The 25727-nt window shown below is 39.0% G+C and overlaps 1 protein-coding gene across 2 annotated transcripts; it reads left to right on the forward strand.

Moving 5' to 3' along the window:
* The first annotated feature begins 8551 nt into the window (after positions 1 to 8551).
* nmur1a (neuromedin U receptor 1a) lies at positions 8552 to 25195 on the forward strand. 2 transcript variants are annotated; one of them, XM_076874391.1, is made up of 3 exons: positions 8552 to 9857; positions 20659 to 21597; positions 23357 to 25195. In XM_076874391.1, exons 2-3 carry the CDS (start codon positions 20685 to 20687, stop codon positions 23734 to 23736), a joined length of 1293 nt encoding a protein of 430 aa, XP_076730506.1. In that variant the 5' UTR covers positions 8552 to 9857; positions 20659 to 20684; the 3' UTR covers positions 23737 to 25195. The 2 variants fall into 2 exon arrangements, with proteins under 2 accessions (XP_076730506.1, XP_004562099.2); XM_004562042.3 differs by lacking the exon at positions 8552 to 9857 and adding an exon at positions 12227 to 12318.
* The last annotated feature ends 532 nt before the right edge of the window (positions 25196 to 25727 follow it).

A 25727-nucleotide genomic window follows, 5' to 3' on the forward strand; every position in this document is an offset into this window, starting at 1 on the left:
TTTATAAAATTGTTAAATTTGCTAAATCTAAATAATATGCATATATGAAATACATACAGTAAGGATATAGCAGCAGACCTAGGTTTTCAATACTAAATTTGTAATATAGCTAGATAGATGTATTAAAGTAAATGTATTCATTTAGGAATTTTTATTTCACTCTTCCTTTTTATTCTTACACATTTAATTACACCTGCGTACAACTGCCTCCCCAAAAGCCAGTGGGTAGACAACAAAGGAAAAACATCAGCTGGTCGACCAGTCTTGGAGCTATTTTGTTGCTGCATGTCTGGCATCAGTCTGTCAGAGTTTGTTAGTTTACCCTGCATCCCTCATCATTACGCACCTGAGTCTTCATATTCTTTATATTTGATAGCGCTATCTTCCAGTTTTAATTCAAGAAAGGGGCTTTAAAGAGCCCAGGGAGCTTTTTTTTTTTCTTTTTAGAAAGAGACAGCCCTGTTCGCATGTAGTAGTCTTTTATAGATATGTAACATCTGCATCCCCTTGCAATGGCTGGCATGAACGACTTGGATTCATGCTAGCCATTGCTGTTTCTCCAGAAATTTCTCTCAAGAAGGCACTGGCCACTCCACCTGCATCCTGATTTCTAAAAGAAAAACCTCCACCCATTTTGAGATCATATCAACAAACACCATGCAATATTATAAAATACAATAATATCTTATACCTTCACATTGTACAAGCTCACTGAAGCCCATTTAAAACCAGAGGTGATAGTGCCTTTGAGGGTGTGACACTCAAACTGTGAAACAGCCTTGCTCAGCCAGTCAGGTTGGCTGACTCTGTTATTTGTTTTAAGTGAACGCTGAAAACTCATTTTTATAAGTTATCATTTCCTTAATCCATCCCACTTCATTTGCTGCCATAGTTTGAAAGCACACGTGCATGTTTGTGTGAATGTCTGTCGTTATGGCTGATTATGTGTGTTTGATTTAACATGCACACTTATCCTCAATATGTGGTTTTTATTTGAACTGTGAAGCACTTTCTAACCCTGTTTATTAAATAAATAGTCATTATTATTATTATTATTATTATTATTATTATTTGTAGTTTATCAAAAGGCCTATCCTGGTGTGCCTCTAGTCTGAATACCTGTCCCAGGATTGTTAGTTGCATAAAACAAGAATTGCAAAACATTTTGAGAATAAATTTGGAAACTCTTTGTAAACTAGTGTTGCTGTTGTACCACCATGACTTTTGACACATGCAGGGATAATGAGTAAAATAATGTTTGGTTTGTCATTGGGCCAATACCAGACCTCACCTGTTATATAAGCCCGTGTGGTTTTCCACACGTTTCTGGAGTAGCTGTGATGTGGGCAGTCTGTAAATTGTGTTAGACGAGGTTCGTTTATTTGTGATGTTAATGTTGTGGTCTTCACATTCTGTTGATCGCCTCCCTCTGGCAGTAGCAAAGCATCCACTAACACACTGATCTTGGACATTTACTTCCCAATTTATGATTTGGAGCACACCTGTGCCATTTTCCTGATGATTAACAATGTATTGTCAAGCCACCTGCTATTTTTTATACTATGAGCAATACAGAGTTTCAAACATATGATGCTCAAAAAAAACGTAAAGGATCACCTTGACAACAAATCAGAACATAATCATGCATGTGTTTTCCTCCCAGATCTGATCCAGGGCGTCACTGAGCTCCTGGCTAGTGTGGGGGCCAGTCAATGGTATCACCTCCTTGATCCTCAAGTCCCTACTTCCATATTTTTACCACATGAGGCCAGGCAATGTTGTGCACCAGGAGGACCCCAGAACCCATTACACCTGCATAGGATCAGGATTTCATCCTGAGAACTAATGGCAGTCAGCATACCATTACCTTGCCTATAGAACTTAGATGGATATGCCTCTCCAGACCATCATTGATACACCACCAAAGCAGTTATGCTGAACGATGTTATAGCTTCTCCAGATCCATTCACAAATGTCACATGTGCTCAGTGTGAAGTACAGGGCAGCAGTGGTGAACCTGCTAAGCCTGATATTCTATGGGAAGTGCCAGTGAGACTCCACAGAGTCCGGCAGTTAGCACAGTGCCTACAAGAGCACGCCAGTTCTTTAGGTCACCCTCGTGAAGTCTTTTACTGATTGCTTGGTCAAAGATATTTACACCAGTGGCCTGCTGGAGGTCCTTTTGTAGAGCTCTGGCAGTGCTCATCCTGTTCCTCCTTGCACAAAAGAGCAGATGCTGCAGTCCTTCTGATTGATTAAGGACCTTCTAAGACCTTGTCCAGCTCTCCCAGAGTAACTGTCTATCTCCTGGAATCACTTCCATGATCTTGACACTGTGCTGGGAAAGACTGCAGACCTGGCAATGGCACGTATAATGTGCCATCCTGGAGGACCTGGGCTACCTGTGCAACCTATGTATGGTCCATGTATTACCTCATGCTCCCAGCAGTGACACTTAGCCTTGCCAAATCAGTCAGACTACTGTCTCACTGTTGCTTCCTCCAGTGCACCTGTTACTAATTTCATTAACACCAACCTGCTGAAACTGATTAACAACCCCCTCGGCTGCTTAACTGACCAGATGAATATCCCAGAAGTTAAAATGGTTTGATGCTTTACTCTTATAAAAAAGTGTCCTTTTGATTTTTTTGAGCCGTGCATAACAAAGCAGCTGTCTGTTCTCACATAAACTGCTTCATATTCTCTCTGTCTTTCTCACTAACAGTGAAAAAAGAAAGAAGTACAAATTAAAATGCATCATGACTCCGGCTGTCATTCTGTGTATATTCATGATTTGGCCTTTGGCTTGTCCTGAATAACACATGAAATTGGCACCTTTGATACACAGCAGTGGTTACCTGCATATGAATTTAGGTTCAATTTAGTATATAGAAGGGTCACTGAATACAGAGGGAAAAACACCTAAATGAACCCATTTGACTTTGTATTTAAGCAGAAAAAAAGGGAAGGAAATGTGCAAGTAAAAAAGTCCCGCTTAGATCTGCTAAATCTGTGGATGTGCATGTGCACATGACGCCTTTCTGGCTTATTTAGTGATCAATCCTGTGGCTAAATGCATTAGGCGGTAAAGACTGACTCATCGTGAATAAACTCAACCTGTGTGCCTGAAGAAAGCTGACAAGCTGATGCCTGTGGGACAAAATGTGCTGTCCTAATCCCCCAGCTGTGCCATCCTTTTTGTAAAAATGTCTACTTTGTATTTTTTCAGAGTGTTCTCACTCTCACACTGATGCTAGCTCATGAACCCTTGTTATTAAAGGTTCGACTTTGCTAGGCATATTGTAACATTTCAGATTCTCGTAAGTAAGCTGCTGGTGGACAATTTTTATGGCTCTGACATTATTCCCCCTCCTTCCTCCTGACACAAATAGCCTGACAATATGTTGATCCCTTTCCAGCTCATTTCACGTAATGGCCTATAAGCTGATATCAGAGCATCAAACTTTCTTGTGACAACATCCATGGATATAACATCCTCAAGGAGCTGGTTAGTTTAAGTCCAAGATGTAAAGCTGTTCTGAATGGGAACTAAAAGGCTAAACTGAAGTCCAGTTCTTTAGATATGCCTAGCACACTGACAAAGAAGTCTGGCTCCATAAATTAGCAATAATATGCTCACACTACATCAACAACTTGTAGCATATCCTCTGACTAAAATCATGCGAAAGGCAGAATATTCTCTTTTTCTAACAACAACCAGAAGTTAAGAGAAATCAAACTTTTCCTCAGCCTTTTTTGTTCATTTCTAAAATTGGACATCTAGATTTTCTAATAAATTTGCAGTTTGTGTTTTGTAATGAAAAGCCACTTGTCATCAGCTGTTTAGGCTGGTGTATAACCTCTAGGCATCTCAGCCAGCTACATGTCTAACAATGTCAACAACTGCTGGATTTCACTGAAAGGACAAGCTATCATACTGTCATAGCTATAACACAATCCATACTGACACCACAGTGCCTAAAACAAACTCTGACAATCCAGCTCAGCGTGTCTTTCTTTTCAGTGTCACTGGAGGGACTTGCACAGAAAGCACGCAGAATTAACAGGATAAAACATTGGCTCCAAGAGCTGAAAACAAGAACTCGTTTTTATTTAAATGTTTTTGCCCTACTGAGCACAGCTGCAGGCATACATAAAACACCCCTGATTGTAATGTTTAAGGAACATCTGTGGACATGTGTAATATCCACATCACACACTGCTATTCTTTCTATCATCTGGTAATTGTTTTTTAACCATTATCAAAAAAGACAGACAAAGATATTCTTCATCTTTCCTTCTTGTTCATCATTGTGTTTTTTACCCCCCAGATCATAGTAAGAACAAGCAAAAGGTCAGGGTGATCATTTAATATGGATCTGTCCTGTCAGGTGCAGGCAAACAGCTGCTCAATAAGGTTTTGTCATTCATGAAAAACTAAAATGCCATGAGACGCCTGCTTGCTACTAAATCATTCAATTATTCTCCTGAAATGAGGAATATGAGTTCATTAAAATGCCGGTAATGAAATTACTTTCCAAAGTCCAAATGTTCACTGAATCAGGCTCTGTCAAGCTGTGTGATTCGCCGTGATTGCTGGAATAGATTCAAAGAGCCCTATCTGATTTATCGCTCAGTGAAATGGAATCTTTCACATGAAATTATGTTGCCTCAGCCTTGTGTTTTAATTGATCAGAGGCTGAAATGTTTCATCAGTCTAAATTAGCATATTTAATTTCCAGTGGATTGGAAATTAAATATTTTTGGTCCCAACTGTTTTTGCAAATGATTGAACAAATACTTCTAAAAAGTTCTTTAATTATATGGTCACGAGTTAAAACTGCCTTCCAGATAATCATTTCTGCATTTCTCAAATAAATACAGAGGGACTTGGAAGAGTTTGGTTCATACTGACATGATAGCATCATGCAGCTTAATGGCATGATGGTTATCCTGCTGGAAGCAGGTGTCAGAATAAGAATACATAAAGGGGTGGAGATGGTTAACTACACTACTCAAGTAGTCTGAGGTGACTAAACAATGCTCAGCGGGGTCTTAGAGGGCCTAAAGTGTGCCTAGAAAATAGCCTTTTTGTGTCATGTTAATCATGTTTCCCTCTTCCTGTTTAAGATAGTGTCTCTTTATGTGTTGACTCAGTTGTGTCTGCAGCTGTGTTCCCCACCTGTTCACTATTACCTGTGTCTTCCCCTGTCCTTTGTTGCGTTGTCCCACTTACTGTAGCTGTGTGCTTTGTGCTTTGGTGAGCAATCTGCATTAAAACAGTTTTTTAATGCTTGCTTTCCAAGTTCTGTGTTTGGGTCTACAATGTGCCTGCCACACAGCTGTTTTTATTGGCATTAGCATCTTGAGTTGAGTGACGATATTATTGTGTCATTTTACTGATCCAGATGTTTTCATCTGCCCAGTTACTCCCCACTTTAGATTAATCTTACACTTACACTTTTCAGGAACTAACCACTTAACTCCAAAAAGTAAAGAACATACTCTTTTTCAAACAGCTGGATATCATCTAAATGCAACCCCGCATACTGTGTGTTTTCCCAACTTTCCTTTACATGCCATCTCTAGAACAGTGCCTATGAGAGCTAATAATCAAATTCAATTGAAAAAATGTTGCATAAAAAAGCTTAGTAAACGTGATACTATACTGCAAAAGATTATGGTGAGAATCAGCATGCAGTTCGAGATTCACATTAAGGGCTTCACAGCTATAATACACAATGTGAGACAAAGCAGCAGGAGATAAATGGATAAAGTGGAAAACCGCATTAAAAACATGCAGGATGCTGCAGAGGTTCTATGAATGCACTGAGCCGAAGTAATTGAGGTATGTCATGGGATTCAGTGACATCTTTTCATTGTCACTTTGAATCTGGCTCCGTTCTTTGAAGCGTTTTCTAAGGTGAAGCAGGTGACAAAGCTGCTCCTCTGATAAAAACAAAAGAGCGTTTTCAAGCCTGTAAGTCATACAAGTTTTAGTGGTTTCAGATGCTCATGAAATAAAACTGACACGAGTAAAGTCACATGATATTATTAGAAGAGAGAAAAGCTTATTTTCCATGTTTGCTAAGTTCCTGCTATTTTACTTTTATAAAATGGAACAATTTAACAATCATGATGCAGTTACCTGCTGTTTTAAACCTGGTCATTCAGCTTTTTAGCTATTCAGTTTTCATCAGTATCACCACACACAAACTGCTCTTGTAAAGATATTAAATGATATTTGCCTGAATCCAGACTCAGGCAAACTGACTACCATAGTACTGTTTGATCTTAGTGCAACATTTAACATTTCTAATTGAAAAAGTACTATTGGACAGATTAGGAAATGTGATTGGTCTCATGGGAATGTGAAATACAGATATATGGCATGTGTATATTTACAACACACATGTCATATATCTGTGTTTCACATTTCTCACACTATCTGAAGATTATATATGTGTCCTATGTCCTTCCTCTGAGACTTGGTACACTTTATCATCATACATGGGAAATACCTTATTCATTGTCACCAATGACTCTTGACTCAAATGACCGCATGCATGACTATTCAACAAAGAAAAAAAAACTCCAATCCTTCTTTCAGCTGCTCCAGCAGTGTCTACTCTTGTCTTTGACACTTATTTAGGTATCGTTTGAATCAGTGCAAAATATACAAAAAAAAAAAAAAAAAAAACAACCCAAAACCTATTAACATGGGTAAATAATAATGAAAGTGCTATCAGTATTTCACCACCATTTACAAGAAACCACAGGTGCATCCTGGTTTAGGTCAAAACAACCTTCAAATTGGAAGAAGCAAACAGTAAGAGTAAAAATCCAAACATATCGTTAATTAGACTTGAAAGTGTCATGTCTCAGATTATTGCAATAAACAGTGAAGTGTTAGACTTTATGTCGCCACTGTAGCCAGTTCTTACTCGGATGCATCAAAAGTAAGAAAATAAACTGTAACTGCAGCATGAGTAGTTCTGGAAAAGGTCATATTTAATAATTTGGTTACATAAAAAAAGAAGAAAACACACACACACACACAAACTTTGCTATACAACAAAATCTAAAAAGTGCTTGTTTTTTAAAATATGAAATAACAAGAATATAATGTATATAAAATATATGTAAAAATTCAAGCTGATGTAAGACAACTCCAGGAAGTTACTATGTGTAGTTAGTATGTGCATGATGTCAATTTCAGATTTAAATAAGTCAATTTTTTTTTTATTTGGCCAGTGCCAGACTCAATTAGCAACACAGGGGCACCACAGGGGACTGTCCTCTCCCCCTTCCTCTTCACCCTCTACACCACAGACTTCAGCCACTGCACAGAGACCTGCCATCTTCAGAAGTTTTCTGATGACTCTGCGGTGGTTGGATGCATCAGCAGGGATGATGAGACAGAGTACCGGGCTGTGGTCGACTCCTTTGTCACGTGGTGTGAGCAGAATCATCTGCAGCTCAACGTGGCAAAGACCAAGGAACTGATCGTGGACTTCAGGAAGACCAGGAAACACTTGACCCCTGTTTCAATCCAGGGGGTCAGTGTTGACATTGTGGAGGACTATAAATACCTTGGAGTACACATTGACAATAAACTGGACTGGGCTAAAAACACCACAGCACTTTACAGGAAGGGCCAGAGTCGTCTCTATTTTTTGAGGCGACTGAGGTCCTTCAACATCTGCCAGAAAATGCTGAGGATTTTCTATGAGTCTGTGGTGGCCAGTGCGATCCTCTATGCTGTTGCATGCTGGGGGAGCAGGCTGAGGGTCGCAGATGCCAACAGACTTAATAAACTGATCCGTAAGGCCAGCAATGTTGTGGGGATGGAGCTGGACTCCCTCAAGGTGGTGTCGGAGAGGCGGATGCTGTCCAAGATAAAGACAATGTTGGATAACACCTCCCACCCACTCCATGACATGTTGGTCAGTCACAGGAGCTCGTTCAGTGAGAGACTGAGATTACCGAAAAGCACCACTGAACGACACAGGAAATCATTCCTGCCTGTGGCCATCTCCCTGTACAACGCATCCACTTAACACACTGTTTGCTGCTACAACTACACATGTTTCTTTTCCAACTATTTATTTATAAGTGACTTATGTATGTATGTATGTATATATATGTATATATTGTACTATTCTTAGTTAGCGTATTGTCTGTCTTGTCTTAATGTTGGTTTAAAATGGAGCACTGTAACAAAAAATAATTTCCCCCAGGGATCAATAAAGTATTCTGATTCTGATTCTGATTCTGAATAATCACAGGGCTGAGCAATGAACAACCATACAGAAACGTGCTGAAATGCATTTTGAAAAATATGACAGATTACGGTATGAATACACTTATGTGCCTATATGGGCCATCAGCACATTATTTGAAAGCAATATGAAAATTGCTATAAGCACAGAGAGAGAGAGAGAACACGCTCTTATTTTGAAAGTTCAGCTGGCGCTCACCAGTTAGCGCCCTCCCTTCCTGTGTCCTATTTTCCAACATACGGGACTCTTGGGACGGTCAGCTGGGGATAGGGTTGCCAACCGTCCCTTAAAAAACGGAATCGTCCCGTATTTAGAAACAAAAGTACACGTCCCGTATTGAGCTAATAAGGGACGCACTTTGTCCCGTAATACAGTGAGAATCAAAAGTAGTCTATAAATGTTAATGGAATTAACGCTTTGTTTGAAAACATAATTCCCAGCCCCTCTCCTGCTTTGTGACCAATGAGCTGACAGCACACTTATGACAATTCGAGTATGACAATTCAGATTATCTCATTGGTCGAGGAAAGGTCGCTTGCGGAGAAAATACCGGAAGACAACAGATGACCACAACAACAAGCATGGCCAACAGGGAAACAAACGCCGACACTGCGGTGCACGTCTCGGATGACAGTACACCTAAAGCTGGGCAGACACTGTGCGATTTTTTCAGTCACGTTATTCAGCTCTTGCTCAAACTGCACGATTGACTCGCAGGGGTTAGAAGTTTGCAGGTCACGATGCAGGGTCTCACACTATACGGCCCGATGCTCTGATGCGACCTGAGTGCTCACACTGTGCCTCCATAACATGAAGGTTATAACAGAAAATCTGTCGCTCGCTCTCTCTGTCTTTCACTCACACAGACACACCACCATCAACTTTGCTAAATTGCTAATGAAAAACATGATCAGGCAGCTGTGATTGAGCAGCAGTGTAAATCCAACTATTTTCACGGTTGTTGTGGTCGTGATAATTTTGTGATGCCACATCGAAAAGGCTCGGATGAGCTTTCCAAAGTTCTACAAGTTGTGCCTCCATCACTTGTGTCCAGATCACACGCTGCACAGCCGTGCTGCGCCGTCTTTTTCACCGATGTTTACGTGTTTGCGCATGAGCAGTGTGAGCGGCTGTGGTGACACCCTCACGAGCGATTGATGATCGGGAGCTGGTCGTGAGGTGTTAATCGCTTCTCGTTACCCCACGTATACTACAGGATGCACGATGAAGGCCAAAATCGGGCCGATCACCAAATCGGTCGCACGACTCAAAAATCGGCTCAAAATGGGCCAAAAATCGCACAGTGTAAGCCCAGCATTAGAGCAGCAATGTTTGTTCCCCTCAGAGAAAGAAAAGAAAAAAGGCTGCAAAAGTACAGGGAGGAATGGGAAAGGGAAAAGACCTGGCTGGGAAAGTGCACGATAACACCTATAAAGCGCACTGCACTGTGTGCCGGCGCACTTTTTCCATAGGCATGCTTCTAGTGGTGGGCACAAGAAGAACATGAGGGGCGTGAAAGCTCGGGGAACCCTTAACCAATTTTTTGTCCACCAGGCCACGGCAGAAGCAGATATGGTATGTAAACACTGGTTTGTTGTTTAAACCCTCTGGTTAAGGTTAATATGGGCATGTGCGGTGAATATCAGCGCTATGTGGCCAGAAGTGTAATAATATCATTTATTTTGTGTAATAAACAACTGCAAGGATGGATGATTACAACAAATAGATGAATAATACATAAAAGTAATACATAGATGAATAATGATGATGAGTTAAGGTGCGTAATCATGGGAACAAGCGGGTTTACAAACAGGAGCAGCTGATTAGCATTAGAAAAGCTGAAATAATACCTCAACTGAAGCCAATTGTACTAAATGCACTATATGTGCACTGTTACAAGAATATTTTTCGTTCTATTGCTTTCTATTAATTTATATAATTTTAAGTTAAGCAGGACAGAGTTCTTTTAAAGAAAGATTTACTTATATTCTCAAAAGTTAAGCATGACAGGCTTCTGTTTAAGAAAGAGACCTGTTTTACTGTGTTAATGTTGTCATTTTGAGCTAAAAATAAATGGCTAAATGATCATTTGTTTCCCATATGGTCATATCACAAAGAATATGCATCTGCTTAAATCAAGTTCAAGTCAAATGGTTAAAAAATAATTTCACACACACAAAAAAAGAGCTACCACACTGGGAAGGGTGAAGACAACTGGGTTGCCCGGCCCTGGCCACGAGGTGTCCCTTATTTATTTTTCAGGGAGTTGGCAACCCTAATTGTTGGTCAGGGTGTCAACTTTCTCCATATATTTATGTCTCCCTATATTTCCTGTTTAAAATATATATATTTTAAAAAGTGGGATGCAAATTTGTCCACACAATGGTAAATTAGGAATATATAGATAAATCGTTTTCAGCAGGATCAGTCAGCTACCAGAATCCAGCACAGCACACGTAGCGTTAACCACCTGTTGTGAATGTGCATCCTCTTTATCTCCCATTCAGAAAAACCAGTCAACCAGCAAAATTAGAGGGTGATCACGGTGGGAGCTAACTATGGTTTTGATTATATGCTTGGTGCATATGAAAGGTTAGGTGTGCATACATTTCACCTCCACCCACAGTACTGGACCTTCAACAATTCCCCCAGCTGCACAGTGCCCTGAAACAGTCCCAGATATTGGCACATTTAAGTATTGATTATACACCAGGGCAGAACACACACAAAGGGAGAGCTTTTAAATTAATATTCACTTTGCAGCAGAAACATGGCAATTATGCCAGATGGTAACTACGCTTGTTTTAGTGTGAAGAAAAAACAAAAAGATTTCAATGGATTGAATGAAATTCAGTTTGACTTTTTCTCAAGATAAAAACAACAATAAACAAATAGAATGTATTGGGGTGAACCACAGTTCAAGTTGTCAGTGAGGGAATGTTCTCCCTCAGACACCTCAACAAGATTATGTTATAACTCTACATTGACAGTCTGACCCTGGGAGACAGTTTCACTCAGCACCATTGGGAACGTCAAAGAAAACAAGAAGCATGCTTCTGATCACGCTCATCTCCTGTTGTGTCGTCTTTGGGGATACTGCGGGCTCTTTATCTGAAGACCGCTGATTGGTGCCTGAGTTGTTGGGAGACATGAAAAATGTGTCTGTTTAAAACAAAAGTTGTTATTTGTTTTCTGTGCAGGTCTGCAGGTCCATAGTGAAATTGCAATATATACAATGTGTAACCAGGCAACACAGGACTTTGAGAGAGCTATGTTTGGCTCGTTAGACGTGGTTCTAAGCAGCATTAGAAGACAAAGTGACTAGAAGCCAAATTCAGGTAATACAGTCAGTTTGGGCCTTGTACATTAATTTTGCTTAAATATTTATCCATAAAACTGTGTTTGCAAAAACTGAAGATGAGGAATACACTTCAAACATACAAAAACAGCTTAGTGTAGGCAACCTGTTTAGTCACATATTAATATGTCCACCAAGCTGTGGAGGAGATGAACAAAAGCTAACTAATTTCCGACTGATACTTTCTCTTTGAAAACCACTGCTACGCCACTCTAACAACGAGGTTTAAGGAAAATTACCAGCTACACATGGAATTGTGTGAAAGTATGTTTTACAGTCTACTGAATTAAAACTGAAAGCTGAGTATCTGCAAGGGTTTTTATCCTCAACCTTAAGGGGGTTCTGAGTGAAGGGAGCGCAGCTCGTATTCCTACTTTAATATCATCATAGTCATTCGAATTTAAGTGTTTGCAATGGAAAGAACTATAAATGTTGTTTTAAATATCTGCCTGTGTTTGAACATTCATGTCTGAGAGTCTGACGTGCAGGAAGGATGACAGAAAAGGGGAGAGCGTGTGTGTGCGCGCAATATGTATGTATGTGTGTAACTGCAAGTGAGGCTGGAGGAGAGTGCGACAGACCAGGAGGAGAGTGGAGTGAAAGAGCCGCACATTGTTCAGACTTAAGGCTTCAACCTGAGTTTACGCAAAGGAATAACAACACAGGGACACACTGGAGGTAAGAGCATTTATATCCAGTAAAAAGCTAGAGATGCTCCAGTGCAGAGCTGCAGTAAATCACTGTAATTTTTATTCACTATCTGATATAGGAGGCACTTCATCGTTCAGACTAAAATAAATCTCGGGTGTCATTGTGTAATCAACCAGTTCATTAAACTACTACTTTTTAATTACCTTTGTTTACACAGTAACAGCGCTTTACTGAGGATTGCAGATCTCTCTCTTAATTCTCCCAAATTATTATACGCTACATGTGATCAAGTCAATATTTACTTGAAAAGGAAGAGATTCGATTTCTTTCAGCTCATAGGTTCTTTTACAAGTGTCACATACAAGTTTTTATTGAATCCAAAACAATGCATTTCTGGCTTTTTTGTATCTTGGTGCATCAGCTGTTAATTTACCAATCAATCAGTTATTACGTCTTTACATATTGTAAAGTAGATGAATGAGGTTCAAACACTCGCAGGTCTTTTTCTTGTGGCATTAACTCCATTACAGACTATTACATGATTTGACTTGTTTAGAACAAAGAACGTGTTGAATGAATGAAAATGTGATGTGTCAAAAATGATAAAAGCAGTGAGGTATAAAAATAAATCATGAATACTGCAAGATACAGAAAAAAATACAGAAAAAGGAGATATGTTCTGTGTTCTCTTTTTTTGTCTGTGTTCTCCGTGCCCCCAAATAAATTGAAAAGTGTGCACTGTTATTAAAGTCTGACTTACAGTCAGACATTAAAGTTCCCTGTTTGGCATTTGTATAATTCCTGCAATCCTGTACTGACTTCATGCAGTTTTAAAGCTTGTGAAAAAACACTCCAACCCATCAAGATATGACATTTTTGACTTTCATAAGAGACGGTGTCATGGAGACTTTGCTGAAACAGGTTATTTTTGTCCACTGACATGATTCGGACTCACGATTTTGATTATTTATTAAATCATAGCAGAAAAGTGAAAAGTATGGTCTCTACTTCAGGGACAAAAGCTCTGACAACTGGAAAAAGCTTCTGGGTAACATATGGATTGTGGTGTTGTGTTAACAGCTGCAGACTAGATAATTGATTGCATTGCTCACTGGCCTCAAACAATGATCAATTAACATTCAAAAAAAGGATGCTTTTCCATTTTCCTCAGTGATTTCTATAAGTGGCCAACATGTGATCAAATATACAATCTTTCAGAAAGCGATTCTTACTCATTTTAGGGCAATACATGTTACTTCCATAGTTCATCATTGCTTTCTACACCTATTTAGCATCTTCTGTAAAGTTGAATTCCTTTAATGCAACTCTGTTTAAAACAGTTCAGGCTTGTATTAACTATATTGTATTATCTATTGTTTAATTCAGTTTAATGCACATCAGTTTAATTTGATACATTTCAGGGCTGTGATAGATTGAATTGAAACTTAATTCCATTAAACTGAATTAAAAAGTTTCTTCTACCCGCCTTGAGGTCTGGCATTGTCACGCAGTAGATACATTTGTCTGAATAATTTAAAAAAATGTAATAATAAGAAATTGTCTATAGAGACTTAGAGACAAAACAAATGTGTCTGGCACAACGGGGCATTCAGATCATGATTGTGCCTGCTAAAGCTGCCCGACAGGACAGGTTAAAAAAAAAAAACTACTGTTCACGGCAGTGTACACGCAGGTGTTATGTCAGCCAGAACGATATGGTATTCTGTTCTGGCACCAAACTAAATAAATCAGTCCATTTGCAAGTTTTATACATAGCAATGTCAAGTGGGTTCATGTTTTGCAGCTGCCAGGCAGATATTCAGTCAAAGAGACAGAAACTAATGTTACTCCAAGGTCCTACATCTGCAGTCAAACCACAAACGTTGTTCCTTTTCATCCTTGTCTATGAATTCTTACTTTTAGATGTCAGTAAACTCACAATCACTGTTCTTATATCCAGCAAAGCTACTGTACCTATTGACAAGTAGTAAAGGTAAAAATATTTCCTTTTTATCTGAAGTGGTAGGTTGTTTTAAATGTAGACCTTTAAGGTGTAAAAAAAAATGTAATAAAAAGAAATTGTCTATAGAGACTTAGAGACAAAACAAATGTGTCTGAAATTATAAATATTTTTTTATTGATTGGCTCAATTGTTGCCTCAAGGTGCTTTATGATGTAAGGTAAAGACCCTACGGTAATACAGAGAAAACCCAAATAATCAAATGACCCCTATAAGCAAGTAAGAGTAAGAGAACCAGGCTCAGGCCATTGGCCGTGCCCAGGTGGGGCAGACTGTGGAAGACAACCAGAGTTTAATAATGAATAATTTTAAAATTAGTGCAAGTTTAAAATGGCTATATTTTAATAATGGACGATTTTACGTGGTGCAGAGCATCTTGTGGTAGCCATAGTTACTATGAGCCATCAGTCACACAGGCCAAGAGATGGTGCCGGGAGGTTGCTGGAAGTCCAGAAAGTGATCCAAAAGAGGGTGCTAGAATTGTCTTTGTCTAGTTTATGCCAATAGTTTTCCCGCAGACCTTTCTGGGAGTAATGTTACTATATATCACATACAATATGAAATTCTAATATTATAATATTCAAGATACAATAATTGATGAAATACTGATGACAATTTTGCACAATGTGAAAGAAAACAATCATAGGGCCTAATTTTATATGTGAGACATACAGGCCAATGCATCAAAGGTTGGCCAAGGTAACAACATCCAGAGTACCTTGTTATCCTGCCTCTCACTTTTTTAGGGCTGAAACACTTTACTTTATTCTAATTTTAGAATTAGAACATTACAGGTCATCCATGCTTTTTTGTCTTTAAGGCTTGGTGAAGTGAAACTTATTGTTTCATCTTGTTTCATGGATATAAAAAGCATAGTGTGCAATGAAAGTAGAATATATACAACTGAGGGTAATAATACTTGATGTCAAAAGCATATGTGAACCCTTTCTAACCAATTTTTAAACTAATTTGTACTCCAGCTGCGTTATGTTTGGTCAAATAACCGAATCAATAGACTTTTATGTAACTATGTAGCGTAATTTTTTCTTTCTTCCTATAATAACACATCTGAAAATGCAAGTACAAGATGCTGATTTGCATCCATAGTCACTGGGCAGGTCACTTGAAACTGTAACACTGTATACAGAGTGTACCGCCACCTTATGACAACTGAGATAGGGTCCAGCGTGTCCCGATCTTGAATTGGTTTAATGGAAGAAAATGGATAGATGGAACAGTATATCACACAAAAATGAATTGGCAAGATGGTAATACGATCGGAATCGCTCAGATATATGACTTGTAAAATTCCTAGACAGACAATAGGTCAGCTATAAGCACCAGATCTATTCTCAGTTTTGTATCCAAACTTGTATGGATGCAGGATGTATTTGTTATTCATTGCACTGCGTACACTGTGTTATTTCTTGGAATAGAATGAGAATCAACATATTCTGTGTCATTATATCCAAGCTTCTCTCTAAAAATGCAAATATAGTTTATATAGTTTATATATTTAAATTCAGCTGCTACACCAGGTGCTTTAGCTAATACCAGAGCTATTATAGTGTCTTTGGAAATATTTAACTGTTTATCCACCAGAAAATAACAAATTACCACAAAGGGCGAGTAACAAATACCCTGAAAATTAGAAAAGAAGTTTACTTCCTCTTCTGTCACTCAGTGTGAATACACCCATCACAAACTCAGTCTTTTAAGCTATCTTTGTGATGCCATATTAATAAATAAGTGTGTTGTACAGCTCTCTCCGTGCCCTTTTATGTGATATATTACTCAATATGGTTTCTCTGAATTTTTTTTCAATGTCAACTTTGACCTTAGGCGCTAACACTAAACTACCTAGGTATTCTGCAAGGCCTGATATATTGTTTGAAGTTTGAAGGCGATCGAATGAGGTGAACTCCAGCTTTGGTCGACTCTATTTTTTTCTTTTTTTGCCCCTGTCACAACTTTTTTGAAATTTGTTACTGGCATCGAATTCATAAATTAGCATACAGCTTTCAAAAGTCAATAAAATGTCACCGTCTCAACATTAGATATGTTCCGTTTGATGTGTGCCAATTACATACGGTACAGTCAATGTTAAATAGCTCCTCACTAACAAAATAAATTAGTGTCATTCATCATTTACCATTATGTGGATATTCAAAGAGAGAACTGTATCCCACCACTTTCACTAATCCTCGTCTTTTCCACCCACCTGACATCAAATGGCCAAGGGAATGGAAAACAGAAGAATGCCAGATTGGACACTTCTTGTATTGCAGGCTCCTCCTGCCTCCAAGTGTAGACGTGTCAGCCTGTGCAGGTGAAATAAATCTAAAGAAATGATAAATAGACTAATAAATTGTGCTTGTAATAGTTTTTTTCTGAATGTCAATAAATCCCATGAAAAGTCACAAACTAGCAATTACTTTATACTGCAAGTGTTGCTAAATGCAGCCTGAATCCTTTGCCAGTTCAAGTAATATTTGCAAATAACTGTAGCAGCAAATTGGAAGAAAGAAAAATATTCAGCTCCTTAAAAAAAAAATCCACTAATTTTGTCTTTTTTCCTTTTTGGTTCTTGGCTGAGTGGATGCTTAACAGAGCATTATCGATGGAGCTGCAGCTGAGAAAGTCTCTGAGCGGGCAGAGTGGTTAGAGCAAGCCAAAACAGCAACATCACAGATCTGAAAAACAAATAACAAAAGGAATAAGAACAAGTGTCTGAAAAATCTGTTATTTTACTGGAAAAAAAATGTGATAGCAACAAAATATAGACTGGAAACAGTCGCTTCCTCAAAAATACAGATTTAGTGTCTGTTGGTCCCTCTTTCAAACATCTCTCACAGAAGAATTTGTGCTTGACTGTATTTCACAGACCTGTGTTTGATGTCAACAAAACAGTGTGACTGAGGATGTTACCTTTCATATTAGTTTCCAGAACATCATCACACATCTTAAAGCTTTTAAAGATCTATATGTGCAGGAAACAGCAATTTCAGCTTATTCAACCACTCAGAAGTTAAGTAAAAACAACAGTAACAACTGATGTAATTAAAATTGAGAGAACTGGTGGGGAAAGATGTAGAAAGATGAACAAAAGGTTGTTAAAAAGGATCTAATTTAGATGTCATGACAAATGTGTTGTGACAGAGATGTATAATGACTCACTCATTACTTATTAACTCATCAGTAATTTATCTACTCTACCTCGTTTGTTAGTGTGATACACCATACTGAGCAGCCAGTGAAAAATCACTCATTTTTTCATCATTATAGTTTTTAGTTGACAAACCAGTGTGAATGTCAGCTGAAATATTTGACCACAGAGTTGTGTGGAAAGGCACATTCTGCTTTCATGGTTGATGTTAAATATTCCTGTCTTGAATAATAATTGGAGAAATAAAAAGTGCAGATAGATAACTGCACGTACATGAGTCAGTGACAAAAGTCTCTTTGGCCACATTGAAGGTGAGTTCAACAGTCCAATCTCGCTAAAATTCAGTTCAATTAAATCTTATTTACACAGCACCAAATCACAACAACAGTCGCCTCAAGGTGCTTTAAATTGTAAGGTAAAGACCCACAATAATACATACAGATTGTTATTATGACCCCCTGTGAGCAAGCCCTTTGGTCACAGTGAGAAGGAAAAACTCCCTTTTAACAGGAAGAAACCTCCGTCAGAACCAGGCTCAGGGAGGGGCGGGGCCATCTGCTGCCACCGGTTGGGGAAAGAGAAGGAAAGAGAGAGACAGATTCAAAAAGGTTAAAATAAACACTTTAGGGTATAAAGGTTAATAATGGTTAATTGATAATTTTAAGCTAATTAAGATGAGGAATCATTTGCTTAAAGTAAATTGAACTACTAATTACTCAATATCTGTTTGGTTATAATTGCTAGGGATGGGTAGGTTCAAGGTTCAAGGTTCTTTATTTGTCACATGCATAGTTATACAAGTATAACACACAGTGAAATGTAGCCTGACACGCTCCTCGACATGTGCAAAAATTGGGGGGGGGGGGTGTAGAGGAGGAACATTATATATATATATATATACACACACATATAGTATATACACTGGGTGAATGTGCAGTAGTAGCAGCAAGCAGGTGAATTCTGTACATTAATATGAATAGACATCTGACTATTTTACAGGATAGACAATATAAAAATATTTGAAATTAAAGGAATTGAAATGTACATTGTTCCTTGGTTTAGTGTCTGGAAGAGTCCTGTCTCAGTCAATTATAGATGATGTGAGAGGGCGGGTGTGTGTGTTTAGGGCACGGATGGCTTGGGGATAGAAGCTCCTCTTGAGTCTCTCTGTCCTTGCCCGGAAGATGCGGAACCTTCTACCAGATTGCAGAAGTTGGAACAGTTTGTTGCCAGGATGGGACGGGTCCTTCAGTATCTGCGCTGCTCTAGTCCGGCATCTCCTGGTGTAGGTGTCCTGAAGCGGGGGGAGAGGAATCCTGCAGCAGCGTTCTGCTGTACGGATCACTCTCTGGAGAGCTTTTTGGTCCTTCACACAGCTGTTCCCAAACCACGATGTCATGTTCTGTGTGAGGATGCTCTCCACAGCGCCTGTATAGAAAATCCTGAGGATCTTTGGAGAGACCCTGAACTTCCTCAGTTGTCGTAGGTGATACAGGCGCTGCCTAGCCTTTTTGGTCTGGACCTGAATGTGGGCAGCCCATGTCAGGTCTGAGGAGATGTGGACACCAAGATACTTGAAGGGTCAGGGTCAGATTTATTTATATAGCACATTTCCAACAGCCGATGCTGCACAAAGTGCTTAACAATAACAATAAAATTAAAAACTACAGTGTAATACAATAATATGAAGGACTGCACCCTCTCCACTGGAGCTCCATTGATGATAATGGGCTTGTAGTCTCTGTGCTGACCCCTTCTGAAGTCCACCACCAGCTCCTTGGTCTTGCTGACGTTCAGCTGGAGGTGGTTGTCCTGGCACCACGATGCCAGATTCTTCACTTCATCCATGTAGGCCGCCTCATCGTTGTTGGAGATGGCACCCAACACCACTGGGTATTGATAAGATTTTCATGATTCCGATTCCATTTTCGATTCTGTTTAACGATTCGATTCTTTATCGATTCTCTTATTGATTCTTATTTTTAAAAAAGGAGAACACTAAGGTCGATTAGCTTAGAACTTTGTTTTATATCTTCTCTTTGAACAAGATAGAAATTTAGGAGTAACATGGCCTTACAAACCCAGCAGTGAGATATTAAGAGATCCACAGCTTACGGCTCTTCAATGGGGTGTCACGGGGTCCCCAGGAAAAAAATTGTAAATGTAAAATAATAAAATAAATATTCTTCAGTAGCAATAACAAAGTATAACATAAATTATTCTGTAGCAATTACACAAGAATATTCAGTAATGTCCCTGCCTACAATTAAACACATTCACTTACCGAAAATCGGAGCATCTGCTGTGGCAAATGGGTGCAAGCCTTTGACCACAAACTCAGTCACTGCTCGGTGACATTCGTCTGAAAGGAGACGCTAATGGTAGACTGCAGTGAGAACTGCCAGCATCTGAGCCAGCCAGACTCTGTCTCTCTCATCATGGTCACCTAAATGCACAGTAATGGCAGGTTTTGTAATAAGGAGCGGAATTAAAAACACGACATTCATTTAAGGTTATCACGTGTTTTGTGAGCAAATGCTTTTGCATATTCGTAGTGTTTCCTCCCTTAAATGAAATATCTACTTTTCAAGTATTGCAAGTTGCCCTGTTGTCATCCGTTCTCGTAAAGTATAACCAAACTTTTGAGCGTGGTGAGATCATTCGGGGCGACTGGAATTGATAAGGGAATCATTTGCAAAAATAATACTTGCTATACAAATACATGAGGAATCCAGTAATCAATTCATAATCTGTTGCACAACCTCTGATTTCTTTATATTTTCTTCTTTTCTTTTCTTTCTTTCTTTTTTGCAACATGAGGTTACTTCCTGAAACAGGTGCAAACATGAAAAGGAAAACTCCTTGGTGGTTAGATATAAAGAAATGGAGGTGGCTCAAAGCTTTTGCACAGTGCTGTAATGATTCTCATATACATATAGATGAACATTACCTGACAATTAAGTGATATGGTAAGTGCCAGAAGTAACACTTTCTTTATCTGCTATATAGTCCTGCGTTCAGGGTTGAGGTAGGAAATACTCTTAGTTTAATAATTATCACGCAGTTCTTCATTCTTTCCTTACTTATTTTGAAACTCATTATTTATCCTCACTATTCAGTGTTGTCTACTGTGTGTTCAACTGGATTGATGCTAATAACGGTTTCCTCTACTTTTTTCCAGCCAGTGAGCTCGGCTAAGTTGGCAGGATGTCAGCTTTCAACTGTTCATTTGATTTAATAACTGAAAACGAAGAGTGGCTTTGTCCTAAAGGAGAAGCGTACACCAATATTACTCATGCCGTGAATGGGACCTTTCATAATCTCACACATCTGACAGAGGAGGGGTACCTGGAAAAATATCTGGGTCCTCGTCGATCACCTGTGTTCCTCCCCATCTGCCTGATGTATCTGATCATCTTCCTGGTAGGCGTTGTGGGGAATGTGCTGACGTGCACCGTCATTGCACGCAACAAAGTCATGTGGACACCAACAAACTACTACTTGTTCAGCTTGGCCGTGTCAGACCTGTTAGTGCTACTACTTGGCATGCCATTAGAGCTGTATGAGCTGTGGCAGAACTACCCCTTTCTTCTGGGAACGGCAGGTTGCTACTTTAAGACCTTCTTATTTGAGACGGTCTGCTTGGCATCCATCCTAAACGTGACGGCACTGAGCATAGAGCGTTACATCGCCGTGGTCCACCCTCTGCGAGCAAAGTATTATGTGACACGTACTCATGCTAAGAGAGTCATTCTCACTGTGTGGGGTGTATCAGTTTTGTGTGCTGTGCCCAATACAAGCCTGCATGGGATTGTCTTCTTGCACAGTTGTTCCACAGACCCTGCTGGAACCATAAATGTGGAGATTCCCGACTCAGCCATGTGCACATTAGTGAAACCACGCTGGATGTACAACCTGACAATCCAGATGACCACCTTGCTGTTTTTTATTCTGCCCATGCTCACAATCAGTGTTCTTTACATGCTCATTGGGCTGCAGCTAAAGCGTGAAAAGATGCACCAGGAACTGGAGCCAAAATCTGGTTTCGGACAAGATAGCTGCTGTAACATCCGCACACAGCAGCAGAAGGCACGTCGCCGGCAAGTCACTAAAATGTTGTGTAAGTATATGGATCTGCTAATGTGCCAACTTTTACCTTCTAGTTCACAGTCTTGTTATGTAGTTTGTGCAGAATTGAGTGCTTAGTTAGAGTTAGTTAACTTTACCTTTAGGGACACTGCTGGTGTGATCATATAATCCCATCCCATATGGATAGTAAGTCTGTAGTCTGATATAAATCAATTAAAAAAAAATTTTAATAAGGAAAACAAGAAGAAAGGGTTAACTCAAGTGTCACTTTGTTATATTCTATCAGAAACATAGCTTTGAAAGGGTTTGTCATGGCTCACGTGTGCTTTTGCATCACTCAGTGGTGAAGGTGAAGTTAAATTGCCAATCTTTCTCAGATGTGACAGAAACAATTTATTGACCTCTATTTCAAAGCAGCGTTTGGTTGCATGATAGTAAGACCTCTAGGGTCATTGTCATCCTCCTCTCAGGTCATATTCCTTCAACAAAGTGCAAAATATCGAAGCGTTGTGACTTTGAACAGGTCATAGTATTCTTGGAAGATTTTCATCAATATGCCTGAAAGGAAGAGATCAAAGGAGCTCAAAGAAAGGTAGGCAGTTCGTGCCCAACTGTCAAGAAAAGTCACTGAATGCTTTTGATGAAAGCAACAGAAACAGCTCCAGCTTTTGATACCCAGCAGGGGACTTGCAGTCAGAGCCTGCAAAAAAACCTGTCCAACTGTGTGATTATGAACATCAGTGTGCTTCTTGTTTTTTCAAGCAAACAATATTCTAGATAGTTCAAGCCAAATACAACAAGCTAGTTCTGTCAGTTTATTTGTAATTAACAGCTTCTTCTCAATGTACATCTTATATGCTTTGTAAAATTCAGAACAGATCATAACTATGTGAAGTTACCGTTTTACCTCTTAGAGTACAGTCACACAGACTGAACCAAATTCAGGAAGTGTTCATGTTCATTCATTGTCTGTGCAAAGGTGAGATGTGCACACTGTACAAGACACCTTTGGAATAACAGAGTGTTTTTCTGAACATGGCAGCACTAAAAGAAGTATTTTCACTGAATTCACTTGAGGAGATGATATAAATCCCTGGGAATGTTCTGGATACAGTTTAACCGACCTTTGAAAAGTTGGGCCAAAACAAAGCAGAAGATTTTTTTTTCTGGTAACTGTTCTCTTTTCAACTTACGTCCTCTTTCATTAGTGTGTCTCATATTTTTCTTCAGCATCTATAATATTGCCACTTTTTTTAAACATCTTTTTATTCAACGATGTGACAGGTTCTGTTAAAATAAAAATCAATCCTCAAGTTTGGTGAATAAATTTCCTTGGAAATGTAAATGCCTCAAAAAACGTGTACTCTGCCGGTTAGTCTGTTAAGACACAAGAAAACTGAAATTAGCTTCAAAGTAACACAAAAAAATCTTTTTTTTCATTTCATTTTTTATTAGTTGTAATTTTCAGCCACAATAATCCAGTCGACAAGTCTGCCAGACAGAATAATGTCTCAACTAATTAGAATGCACAATTAAAGTTCAAACAACAATTAGAGATGAGGAAAATGTGGTCTGGCATTTTGAAAAATTCTTGTTGTCTTGTTGTCTTTTGTATGAGATGTTCTTTGAAGTGATGACTGTTATTTGGCTGGGAAAGGGCTAAAAATGAACACAGGTACCTAAATCAAGGTTTAAATACTCATATATTGCATCGGTTAAGCATGAGGAAAACACTAATGTTGAAACATCCCCTCTCATTGTGTTCTTGTCTCTCTCGTGCTGTTTTTCAGTTGTCTTGGTTGTGGTTTTTGGAATCTGCTGGGCTCCATTTCACACTGACCGGCTAATGTGGAGTTTCATCAGTGACTGGACTGACACCCACTTGGAAATCTTCCAGTATGTGCACATCACCTCCGGAGTGTTTTTCTATCTCAGCTCAGCAGTCAACCCGATCTTGTACAACCTCATGTCAACACGCTTTAGAGAAATGTTCAAGGAGGTCATGTGCCATCGGCCACATCCCATCACTCCCAGAAAACATTCGCTCAGTGTCACCCGGGTGACGCTCCGCAGTACCCTGAGTGACGCGGCGCTCAGCAACGGAGCTGCTGTTGTTGAGGCAGAAGACGAAGAAGTGAGAATGAAATATGAGACCAGTTTTTCTTGTTAAAAACAAACAAACACATTTTATGTCATGTTATGGGGGACACATTAAGAGAGACTTGCTTGTTCTGAGCCAGTGCATCCATCAGCTGTCATCAACATCCAGTCTGCACAGAAGCATCAGCAAAATATCTAAAATAGTCTTAAGTGGAAGAGTTGCAGAAAAAAAGTGCACTCCTCTGCTGAAGCTGTCAGACCGCTGTCTGTTTTGAAAACTTAACCCATAACTCAGCAAACCACACACCCCACATGAACACTAAACTTTTTTAAGAGGGGAGGCTTATGCTGATCAAGCTATAAAATATGTTCCATGAATGTACACACCCATCGGTTTATAAAGTTCTCAATACAGGTCACTACTATACATTGCAAAAAAAAAGCACTGCAGTACATGTGGTTACATTACTTTGTTGTTACTCCAAAAAGCACATTGTTACATAATTACCAGTTAACAATATAAACCTCCCAATCTAATTCTGATTATCCTAGGAACCACAAGTAAGCCTGCAGTCTGTCAGTGAAGTGCTCGATTTGGATGATATGATCCTGTGAGGTCTTTAAGATCAGCCTGACTATTTAAGATCTTGCATGTCAGGGGGAGGATTGTAAATTAGATTCTGGATTTAACAGGGAGCAAATAAAAAGTATATATATGTGCTCATTCTAGTCCCTGTCTAGTACTCTCACAGCAGCATTTTAGAATGAAGGATAGCTGGTTATAGCATACTTTTAAATGATGACATCGGTGTATTCTGAGAACCTGCATTCTCAACTTGCACTACAAAAGAGAAGCGTGGAACTCAACTAGTCCTGAAATCTACAGGTTTCTTTATATAATAACGGCAGGAGGCCACTGAAAAAACAGTTTATTTAAGCAGGGCCTTAAACATAACTCCAAAATTTCTGCCAATAGACATGACCAAGATGGCTGCCAAGTGGTCAGACTTGTTTCTATGTGAACCAATAAATGTGAAAGTCAGAAAGAAGCCATATTTGTGTGTACAGTAGAAAATGCTTTAAATGATGATATCATTGAGGAGTAATCTAGACATACAGGTTGCAGACAAAATAATAAAATGACCAGTTGTGTTGAACTTATTTGTTATTTGTTAAAATACTATGAATATAATTTTGAATGTAAAATATTAATGTCTTTTGATGTAAGAGGTAAACTACACAATATGTATATCAAAATATTGGTTATTTCTATCATCACAAACTACCTTGATGTGCATTTGAAAAATGTGTATGTGTACTGCTTATACTGGTGTTTTAATGCTTTGTGTACTTCTTAGAGTTGTAATATAAATGTTCTTTACTCACTGTTGCCGTTCAAAGTCTCAAAGATGTAACATATACACTCAAACCTTTTGAGTGGATTTTTTCGGAGTATTGTGTTGAAAACAAAACATATTCAATCTTGGCTGTAAATGTGTTAAAAATACACATTCAAACCCATTTTTAAATTGAGTCTAGAATTTGTTTGTTTAGTTTTGTATCAGGAATAAAATGTTACTTTCACAGTGATTAGCCCCACTGTGAAATGTAGGAATGGCAAAGCTTGACTTTATATTTTAATTGGTCAAGCATGTAGTGAAAATTCACCTAAACTTTCTCACCAGCCGGCTAAGGTCCCACTTCCACACTCTCCTGTCGTTCCTGTTATTAGCAAAGGGACTTCATAACAATAGCGACTAGGTGAGTGATGATGCGTCACAACAGTTCACGTTATTGTCCTTATTTCAGCCTCACCACACCTGAAAAAGACAAAAAAAACAAAAAACAAATCGCCTCACTTTAACTTTATTTCCGGCAGCCACCTGTGTGTAACAGAAACAAGGAAAAGAAGAGACTATGTGTTGTGGTCAAGAAACACATAACAAGTTATAGGATCCATATTCTCATCATTACGAAGACAACAGCTAAAACAATCTTATCTATTGGGGCAGGGATAGCTCAGTAGGTAAAGTGGTCGCCCCATGATCGGAAGGTCGGCGG

The sequence above is a fragment of the Maylandia zebra genome, linkage group LG15 (genome assembly GCF_041146795.1).
Source record: "Maylandia zebra isolate NMK-2024a linkage group LG15, Mzebra_GT3a, whole genome shotgun sequence".
Taxonomy (NCBI): domain Eukaryota; kingdom Metazoa; phylum Chordata; class Actinopteri; order Cichliformes; family Cichlidae; genus Maylandia; species Maylandia zebra.